Source organism: Notechis scutatus, chromosome 3 (genome assembly GCF_049901735.1).
Source record: "Notechis scutatus isolate UNSWTSFEM ecotype Mainland chromosome 3, rNotScu1.2, whole genome shotgun sequence".
NCBI classification, from domain to species: domain Eukaryota; kingdom Metazoa; phylum Chordata; class Lepidosauria; order Squamata; family Elapidae; genus Notechis; species Notechis scutatus.
The window spans coordinates 175378621-175390158 of record NC_142011.1 but is presented as its reverse complement, the minus strand read 5'-3'; the positions used below and the strand labels follow the sequence as shown (position 1 = coordinate 175390158).

Genomic DNA, 11538 nt, shown 5'->3' with positions numbered 1-11538 from the left:
CTGAAGCTTTATAAGGGAGTCATCCGCAAAAATGCCCTATGTGGCAAAAACAAGTTTTCCAAGCAACTAAGTGATCCACCACCATGGGATCATATGCACGTTTCTCCCCCCCTCCCCATTCCTGTTAATACCTAATATACGTCACAAAAATTTTTGCAGTAAAATTTGGCTGAACTTCCTCTTTATGTAGACGTCGTTCAAGTCAGATGTTCTGTGCTTCTAAAGTATTTATTTTGTTAAATTTGCTTGATATGACTGTTTAGTTTTCTCAAGTGTTGCGGGTCACTGAAAATAAATAACCCAGTGATGAGTGATTTTTTAAAAAGATCCTTGAATTGGTGAAAGACAATTCAGAAGGAAAGAAAATAAATTTGGAGGAAGGATGTGTGGCAGAAATTTTGACAGCTTATTCTGAAGGAGGAAATCCTGGAGAAATTGCTGAGCATTAAAGGATGACTTTATCAAGCTACCTGACATAATTATAACGTAAAACCTTTGGTATTTCTGGAAACTAAATGCTTACAATTAACTAGCATTAATATACCACTGTATTTATATGAAGCTTCTGAATTTCATCATTCATAAAAAATGTAAGTTTCATTTTTGACCTATTTTATAAATGCTACCAGATGTTTAAAACACCCAAACCATAATCATGTTAAATTAGCCTCAGGTAACAATGTAAGTGCACTTTACAAGGAAAATGATAAAATATGAATTCAGAGTTTGAATAATATTTAAACCAGCTAAATATATTTTTCTGCAAAAGAAAAACTGACAAATTTTAAGAATAGCATTCTAGAAATTATAATGTTTTATTTCTATTTACATTTTTCTTTAAAGCACACCCTATACTATTCATCTTAATATTGCTCATTTTTTCCTATTTTTCTGAAAGGATTATAGTTTATGTTAATCCATGTCACAATATTTGTTCAAAACAAAATATGTATTATTCAAATCTTGATACTGTTTGGGTTATAGTACTCCCTTTAAATGACCTTTCTTATACTTTTGGAAGCTGAATCCTGCACAGTAACAGATTTATAAAACAAGCCATTGTTTCATTTTTCATAAATACAGCAGGGAAGTGCATGATTCCAAATGGCAGAGAAAAAAATGGAAGAATGGCTTGTTTTTGATGTTTTTGGGATTATTCATTGAAGTAAAAAAGATCCCTGATTCAAGAGCAGAGATTGTATATATATTTATCAAAAGATAGATTCATTCTGTACAAATCAACATATTTTATTTTGACTTCTATATCTATTTCAGAAACCTAGTCTTCAGTTTTATGTTTGAGTCATATGTCAATATATTTCATTAGAAATGCCAATATCTGTTGGGTGAAGATCCAATACTAGTTAAAAATCAATTTTAATGATTCATGCACTTTTGATACATGCATTCTAAAGTAATTTTTAAGTAACTCCATGTTTGAAACCGGCAACATTTGTGACTCCTGTAAGTCAACCTTTTTTTTATTTATTTAAAAGGGCAATATTTGAAAAAAGTAACTAAAAGAACTCTGGGGATTTAGATTATACCTGGCTGAATATAATTTATTAATTCAAATATGAGCTTTACAGTATTTTTTAAAAAAATACCTTTTGGTTAGAAGAAATGTTTTAAATTATAAATTCCTTTTTATAAATTGCTTCTAGCAATTTTTAAAAAGTCTGGAAAACCAATCATTTAGACAAGTACCTTCACTTTACTTGCTCTGTGCTGCTGAGATTTAGAAACCCTTCCCATTTACAGTTTACTTTTCACGGAACATTATTAAGTTTCTGGCTTCATACATGATTTTCTGTCAGATGCTTTTGATTTGTAATTTACCAAAGTATAATAAACAGTGCAAAAGTCATGAATTTTCTTCTGCATCCTGAGCTCTGTGGTAGGGAAAATGTGATAAAATGTGTACCTTAAGTTCTGTTTGATGAACTCTTAAAGCAAGTTTGCCTTCTGGAAATAATTTCTGGGGTTGAAGAGCATGGTATTAACAGATTTAATGTGGCTATTCATTGGATTGTTAGAGTACTATGTGAGGTTTAACAAAATGAGAGAGACAAATTGAATATCAACAAAACCTACATCTGTAAAGAATTATGAAGTTAATTAGAAAAAAAAGACCAACTGAAAAGATTTTATAAGGTGGTCACAATTTGGTATTATTTGTGAAGATATTTGGCAGTGCACTTTTATGCAGGCCTGTTCACAAGTAAACTTTACAGAGCTGCATGACTCTATTACCATCCTAATTGTCATTGTAATTTTACTAAATGAAGTTTAAAATTACATCATGTTTTTAGGAAGAATTAAAAATCAGATTTGCAATTTATTAATTTATATTCAGTTCTTGAATCATGATCATGTAATGATTACTTATATGGCAAAGAAGTTCCAGATTTTGCCTTTTTTTCAAAACTTATTGGTCTGATTACACAACTTGATTTTTGCATATTGCAATAATCCTATCTTCCATTTTTAGTGCATCAATTCTTCAGTTGATTCTAATTATTGCTGCAAACATCTGCTTTATGGGATGATTTGAGTAGTAAAACTATTATTTTGAACAGCTTACACTTCCTTAGTAAGATTTTAAGCTACAGTAGATGTATATTAATTGAAATACTAATAAGTATCATCCATCCATGTGTTATTCTCTATAAATTGGTCATCATACTGCAATCACTCCCTACAGTGTAATTTTGCATCCCTCATAGTCCTCCAAAAACATATGAAGTATAGTATTTTGTAAATTATAACTAATGTCACCAACATCTGTGTCTAATTGTTGCTTGCCTTTGCATTCTTGAGAGTAGATTTATTTTTCCTATATACTATGTGGATTCATTGACCAATCTAATAGGAGATTAGTAGTTTTAAAGTTATTTTGATTAAAGAATTATTTTTAAATAGTATAATGAATAACACGTGACTTAAATAATCCTTAATAGGCAAAGGATTGCAACTGAAGTATGACACGAAAATGAAGATCTTACAAATGAACTCTCAGTTTCTATAATATTAAAAGATATGCAAATATTTGTATTATACATGGTATCATATGTAATCTAGCGTACAAAAGACACATTGTAATATTGTACATGATTAGCACATATATATTAAATATAATACAAAATATAAATATATATTATAGAAGTTAATTTAAAATACTAAAATAACTGTATTCTTAACAGATAGTTTTAAGCATGCTACTTTCCCATCTATAATTTATTCAAAGTATATTCAAGAAGTGTGAGAGAACATATCCTAAAGGCGCAGTTTTGAGTATTAGAGTAAAACGTTCTCATTTAACACTTACATCTTTTTTAAAAATCTTGAAAGAATATGGTTTAGTTGTTGCAAACATACACTTGATATTTGAATTAGCTTTTTATGGTCTCTTATGCGGCATTTTAAAACAGCACAAGGAAAATATTGTAGTTGTTCTATCTCTGTTACAGCATTCTTTTTGCCCTTATGTGTAACATTATATGTTGTCTGGCTGCTTATAGGAGTGGTGTGTGCTTTCTAAAGTAGTAATTCTGTCTAAGATTAAAAATAACAAAAACTACAAACACATAAGTGAGATTTGCTTAGATGACTTTTATGGCACTTAAAATGCTTCATCTCTCTTGTCTTTGTTCTGTGATCATCTAGGAAATGTCAGTTCAGGTTGCGTGGAATTCTGAATTCAGATTTTTTAAGATATACATGCCATAGCTGGAGAAGTTTTGTTTGTACTTTCAAGCAAGCAGCGGATCTTTACCTGAGATATATCACCTGCTCTTTAGAAACAATTTTCTGTCAAGCCTGTTCTTAAATACAGTTTATTTACAAGTTATTTTGAAATTTAAAAGCTAATCTACATTATATAAATCCAAAAATATTTTGATTTTTTTAAAAGAAAAGTTAATTGTCTTGAAGGATAATATTCATTGAGAACATATAGTAGCTTATTTAGCAAACCATTTTTGTATGTGCGATTCATATTTTAAAAGACTGCATAAAGTTCATTTTTTCTGAGGTATGTATGGTTATTTTTAGCTTAATTTAGATTAGTGGAGGAGTGCGCAGATCGAAGGCTAAAGAATTTCTGGCCCAGTTAGACATGAAGAAACTTCACAGATGAGTTATAAAAGTATAACATAGCTGTATTTTACACGCTTAGCACTGACTTGAAATCTTTTAAAATGATCTGAAGTCTGAACTTTAAAACATAAATTGGGTGAAAAGATAAAAAGTAATTTGCTAGGCATAAAAGACTGTAAAGAGTTAAAGAGTGGGAGGGAGATATATTTCAGTTAGTGATAATAAAAGCTGGCTGATAGATCTTTAGAGGGTGTTGGAGTGTTAGAGCGTCTTTCCTTAAAATTGCTTGCTCTGGTTAATAGCTTCCTTACCTAGGCACTTCTTCCTAAACTACTTTAGGAAGACAGCTTTACATGTTGATTGGGGGAGGGGTAATGCAGTGTGCAGCTGTCATAGACAAGTGATGAATCACTATCCCGTCATTTGGCTGCCTTCCCCATGACATGGGCAGGAGGGGGATAGACCTGCTGGAGGAAACAACAGTTGAAGCTTCAATTTAAACACAATATGTCTTTCACCGAAGTACTGTCCCCCTCCTCTTTAGGTTAAAAAACAGCATTACGATCTCCAGGAAAATTTCTTTGTTTTGTTAGGTTAAGACCTGACATGAACATAGGATAACATAGATTTCTGTTTGTGTCCCTGGTTTGCAGGTGTAAAAATCCCAAGTCAGTTCAGATGTTGCTGCTTCATCCTTTCCCAGGTAAGGTTAAAATTTTTAGAAAGTCGCTTTTCTATGGAAAGAAAAGCTTAGACTGAAGTTTTGTTTGTTTACTTCAAGTGGCAAATATACAAATGAGATTTGTTTCTTAATTTTAAACTGGAGAAATATTTTCACTCTTTAAATATTCTAAAATGATGATTAAAAATACTTTTCTGAATTTAAAAAATATTCAGTTGGTTGGATTTTTTTAATCAGTGATACAGAATCTTGTACATAAGTTGGAAAACTAGTGCATTTTAAATATAAGTTCGATAAACAGAACCATTGTCAAAAGAATTTATTACAAGAAAGCAGTTGTTGAAAACTAAATACATAATAATGAATTTTGAAAAATATGCTTCTTTGCATGGATTTGACAGAATATGAAGTAAGTCTGGAAAGATTCAGTTCAGTTGCATTATTGAACTTTGTTTACCTATTAGTATAATTTCAGATAGTATTTTACAAAAAAAAAAATCCTCCGAGCAAATTTGAAAATCCAAACTAGTAAGTTTATTAGCATTTTGGAAAATCTAGAATTGATAGCAATGATATTTTCATATCATAAATATGAATAAAGTATTCTAGCACTATTTCTTTATTCAAAAACTATTTTTATTTCAGAATGTGTGTTTTGACTATTGCCTAACTTATATATATTATACAAAGCACAATTGGAAATGTATTATAAAAAGTGGTATATTTAAGAATGTTAGTATTTTACTAAAGCATAGTTAAAGGAGAAAATATTGGCAATTTTGTACTTAGCTCAGTTTTTATTTTATTTAAGTGACAGTTCAAGTACCGCAAAGTGCTAAGTATATTAATGCTAGAACCATTCATTGGGCATTGGTCTTATCCTTTTTCAGGGGGCACACTTTATGTAATCCACAAAGCAAACATGAGAACAGACATAATAATAATGTAATGCTGCATTTGTTTCAATAGAAACAGAGGAACAATTAAGTAGTTTGCTAGAGTAAACACATACATCAGGAATATCTCATTCCTTGTCAGTAGTCTGTAGGTAGGTTCAACTATTGCTTAAAGTGTTTTCTTTGGTTTGGAGGCCCATGAAATTGTAATTGGGTGGTCAATTATATGCAAGCAAGCAGTGTTACTTTGGGTACTCACTTTTTAATGTGCTATTATTGCCTCTGACATCAAAATTTATACATTATAATACATGGGTATATTATAAGAAGTAACTTGTTTTTGCTATGTTAAGATTCTCATTAGACATTAATGCTTTGTGTATGGAAAGGTGCAAAACTCCTTACCTAGGAATAAGATCCATTGGATTTTATTTCTTACAGACTTTCCAAAGCTATAAATATATGTAGATTTGTACTTACAGAAATGATTATGTGTTTGAGGTAGAAAAATTAATTGTAGACATAACATGTGAAAAGTCTTGAATTGTTTTTCTATAGTTAAATTTCTTTCTTTCCTTAGGTCTATGGAAATGCAGGATTTAGCCACCCCACATAGCCGTCTGAGTGCTGGCAGTGAGTCTCCTAATGGTCCACAACTTGATAATTCTCACCTAAATAATAATTCCATGACACCCAATGGCACAGAAGGTTAGTTCCTGATTGTGTATGTTGCCTATGATACATATATAGAAACATCATTATATAATTTACAAACAGTATGAAATTTTGTATGAGGCCTTGCCATTTTTACATTTACATTTGGGCTTTACTATCTGAATGAAAGTGGAGAACATAATGCTGGAATGTTTCTCCAGTTCTCTACATAAAGGCTAGGGATGACTAACCTTTTCATCTAGGTGTTTATTTATTTGCTGATTTTAAGCAGCAGCTTTGTTTTGGCATCTGAAAGTTACTATTATGACTTTCAGGTTTAGCATCTTGGAAACCAGACTTCTTTAGTAGATATGCAAGAATGTTAACTAGATAAATTCTGCTACTGTATATGTTTTTAATGAATATAAGGTGGTGCTAGTGACAAATTATATTAGTAGTTTATTTATAGATGTTTTGAAGCTTGCTATCAGTAATGTTTCAGGATTTGTTTTATCTTGCATGTTCATTTACATGGTTAATTTGCCACTAAAAGAAATATTTAATATAAATGAAAAAAAAATAGTATGAAAATGTGCAAAATTGCAGTTTAATATGTTAAAATGCATAAGAACATGGTACTATAGGAGATAGCGTTCCAATATGCATTGAATGAGGATATTAGCACAGCAATATTTTAGGAAAACTACACATACAATATGTTGTGTAGAACAACTTAACAATTTCCTTTGAAATATTTCAAAAAAGGTAATAGGCAAATTTAACTTTTTTATAAGAAAGTTTAGTATATTAAAATAAAAACTTGTACATAGTATACTGCATTCCTTTAAGAGAGAGATACCATCCACTGATCATTGTCATCCCCCTTCTCGCAACCATCTTTACTCTCAGATTTAATTAAAAATGACTTGGAGATACATAGAAGGACATCTAAATGAGACAGACTGCTACTTTAAAAAATCTTTCAATTTGGCATAGTATATATATATGATGAGTATAAGTATGATGATAACTATTATATTCTGGAGTTAACAACTTTAATTAATGAAGCCTACAAGGATTATTCTTCTTTCTAAACAAACCTATCAGGATGTTAAGTTAAAATTATTTTAATGCAACAATTCCAAGTAATTGAGAGAAGGAACAGAACTAATGCGTTATCAATTTAAAAGGAATAAAACTTTTTTGATGGATATTACATACATGTGATTCTGTGCCATATATGGAAAAACTACTAGCATTTTATTTTCTTTGCAATTTTCCTTTAGGTGACATGACTCTGCTCAGCACTGCAGACTGGTTGTTAAATGTTAATACACAGACCACTGCAGGTTTGTGTAGCTAAGATGAATGCAAAATTGCTAGCATGCATTTTAAGATTTGCAAAGTTGTAAGATGCTGACTATTGTTTGTTAGTGATGTTAGTTAACTTTATTGAAAGGTAATTAATTCACAGTAGGATGTACAGGTAGTTGAAGTAAGCTCTATTGATTGCTACAGGATTTTCATGTGTGCCTAATATAGAAAAACATACAGTGGCATACAGTGAGAGTTGCTTTATCTCCTTAAAATTAATTTGATATTTGTTTAGAGGAGTTTCCTTTCCTTTTCCTATTTTAATGATGATTTGGAAGACACTCAGCTTTTTAAGACAGACAGATAATATTCATTTTTAAATAATAATGTTGGATTTGAACAAAGCATTTGTGGAAACGCAATCCATATTTTGTTCTTATTTGCTTCATGTGAATTTATAGTATAAGAGGTTAGGGATAAACCTATTTAGTTTATATGAAAACAATACAGAGTTGACAAAAAAAATCAACTCTTGATGACTATATCTCTCTAATTTTTCTTATCCACACAATATTCAAATGGTTTTCCATTCCTTTCTTCCATGATATTTCTTCCAATTCTCTGCCTATAGCCTTGTGAGTTCTTGGTGGTCATCCAAGTACTAGTTTGGTCCAACCATACTTAGCTTTCAGGAGTTAGCTAAAATGTTTGCGTTCTTGCTATAGGTAAAATAAGAAGAATGATTGAATAATCAGGTCATTGCTAGTTAATGATGAGTAAATAATTTGTGTAATGTCTTAATAGAAATGCAATGTTAGAGTATATGGAAGAAAGAAATTTGAGTTTCTATAGGTATTTTTTTGCATGTTGTAAAACTGATCTCAGACCAAAGTTATACTGCTGTTGAATATGTTTGGATTTTATACAATCTAAAGTGTTTTAAGTGATTTAACAGAGGAATATGAAACTACTCTATTTCAAACCTGTATTCTTTCATTCCTTTCAAATGTACTGAAAGATATTATTCTGTATTATCCTTTTTATATCAAGGTATTGTGGGTTAGGTGGAAGAAAAAAAAATACTGTGTTATAGTCCAATTTATTCCTATAACATTCTTAGGAAACTGAAGCTACAATATTAGTGTGTACTGCCCTGGGAATAAACTCACAGGACTCAATCAGACTCACTTGTGCATAGGAGTTTAGAGTAAATCATAATATCTGAATGTCACATGGCAGCATGCAGAGAACATTTTCTTAGCCTGTTCATAAATATGTTTATTCAGAAGGAAGTCAAGACCACATTGATAGGACTTGACATAAATTGCTTCGGTATAACTTATGTTTGAGACATTTATGTATTTGTAAGTTTTAACTTGAAGTAATTGAAACTCATTCATACTTTAATCACTGAGAATTTATTGTACATCAGATCTACGCTCCTTGAACTTATATAAGCAAGAAAAGATTTATAACTTTGGTTTATTACTTCTATATTTTCCCTTCTCATATATTTTTCCAGGTTAAAATGTATTATAGAAAACTAACGCTTAATTGGAGTTGGTAGAGATACTTAGATTCCTCACGAGAAAAAAATTATTCAATTGTAATTTTCTATATATAGTATGAACCCATGATTGGTATAGAAAACTTTAACTATTTAAATAGTTGGAGTTTCAGTGTAGAAGTTAGTATGAGAGAGATGACTGGCAGGTTAACCTAAGTACAGTGGGAATTATGCACCTGCATTTTGAGTCTGAATTTATAATGTAAAACCATTTGAGGATCACAGCAGACTCCACTTCCACTGTTATGGAAGGAGAAACACACTAAACATTTCTTTTATCCTCTCTAGAGTATATCAATTTTCTTCAAAGGCAAACTTGGTCATAGTAAAGATTTAAAATGGTTAACTAGTTGACATTAGACACTGATTTTGGATTACTGTAACAAAAATGATGATTTCATATACTTTAAATGTTGCAATTGCACCATAGCATTGGTATTATTCTTTTTATTGTGCACCTGCTTACGTAGCATCATTCTTAGAAATACCACACACAATCTAACATTGGAAGTAGATATCTTTTACAGGGCAAATACAGTACCCTAAAAGTCTAGCTTTATGGATTATTTTCAGCAACAAGTGCTGTTTTACAGAGGAGACAATTTCAGAAGAGGGATTTTGCTTTAGGTCAAATTATTGGAAACAACTAGGTGATTTTGGACATCAGTCCAAAAATATGTAATGTGTATGCATAGGTGATTTTTTTTGTGTGTGTGTAGGAAAGAGATAATGAATGGTTAAATTCATTATCGCAAAAACAGTCTTTTGGTAAGAAATATGCTAGTGGAAAAAAGTAGCAGTTTTAGAACAATAACATGCTGGTTTAAGCTTATTGGATAAAGTTATAAAGACCATATGGGCAGTTTCTACAGGTGAAACACCAGTTCAGTTTATTTTCTAAAACATTGCAAAGTGAGACTTGCCTAGAAGGCCTATAATGCAATTGGAAGAGGAGCAAAGAATGTATTGCAGTTATTGCTGTTAGTATTTTTTGCATTTTTCATCCTTACACTGAAAACCAAAGTATTCTGGTATTAAACATTAGCAATAATTATTTACAAAGTATTCTGCTATTAAACATTAGCAATAATTATTTACGGTGTATGTTAACTTTAAGCTACTGTGGTCCACTTTGAACCTGGGTAAACAGTTTTATTATAAGTAAGAAATGCATCTTGAATTCCTGACTAAAGGTACATGAAGCTGTATTTTGTTGCATATTTTAGAAATGGGAGTATTGGTATTTGTTTTATTGATGAATGTAGATATTTGAAGTTATTTTTTCTAAATATGGATGTATTTATTATCTTGTTTCTGATTGTCCAGTGCAGAACCATCTGCTGAAATTAAAATTGCAATTACATATTTTGTCATGCTATTCATATCCATAATTAAATCACCTTGATAATATAATGGATAAATAAAAGTCTATCTACTTTATTATATTTGTACTCTGCTATAACATTTTTATAGAAGAATTAATAGAAAATAAGTTGCAGCTGTGAATTATTTACAGATGAAGCACAATACTAATGACATTGTGGCAATGCAACCATTGACAAAACTTTTCAAAATTATATCCTTAAATAAAATGCAAATAATAATAATAGTAAAGTATACATATTTTCTAATAGTAGACCAAACCAAAATTTCTGAAAATGACTTTTTTTTGAGAATTGGCTACACTTATATATTAATGTATTAATAGAAAATAGGAAAGAAAAAATTATTTGCAGGGTGTTAGATGTACTAGCAAGCTATAACCAGTAGCTTCATACCATTATAAAGAATAACAAGTTTATTATATCTGAAGCTTTTGATGGATCATCCATGAAAGGTTGTTGAGAGGAGGAAAAGAGAGGCAAATGGAAAAATAAGGAATAAAAATAATTATTTATAGATGACGATTATAAACAAAACTATAATTATGTGTAAAACAGATATTACAGAGTAATAAGAGTTTGAATATACATTTTAACATAAACCATATTGACTGATGAAACCAATATGCAGGTTTTACTGAGTATTTTGAATTTGAGCCCAAATCTCAAAGCTTAGTATCCATTTGGAGTCTGTCTGGTTTGTAACATATTGCTGTTGCTTATTGGTGGTACATTTTCTCTGGGATTTCAGAATTATATACTGTACATGGAAATAATCCTTTATTTTATCCTAATTATAATAATCCTGTTAAGAAGATTGGGTTGAGAGTGGGAGTGAGACTGAATGACTTCAAATCAACCAATGAGTTTCAATGGCTATGATGACCTGTGTCTCAGTCCTCTTAACCCAACCACCATAACTACCATATTACACCGTTCAATACA

General features: G+C 30.5%; 1 protein-coding gene across 24 annotated transcripts in view; it reads left to right on the top strand.

The window, feature by feature from the left end:
- Positions 1-11538, top strand: part of EYA1 (EYA transcriptional coactivator and phosphatase 1) — a 93477-nt gene that overhangs the window by 464 nt on the left and 81475 nt on the right. For 12 of the 24 annotated variants that reach the window (XM_087961852.1, XM_087961860.1, XM_087961845.1 and 9 more), the window contains exons 2-4: positions 4752-4801; positions 6257-6384; positions 7617-7679. In XM_087961852.1, the coding sequence (XP_087817978.1) occupies positions 6261-6384; positions 7617-7679 (187 nt within the window). In that variant the 5' untranslated portion in view covers positions 4752-4801; positions 6257-6260. Of the gene's footprint in view, positions 1-256; positions 591-4519; positions 4643-4751; positions 4802-6256; positions 6385-7616; positions 7680-11538 lie in introns of those variants that run through there. The other 12 variants (XM_026691752.2, XM_087961858.1, XM_087961856.1 and 9 more) reach the window with 4 other exon arrangements.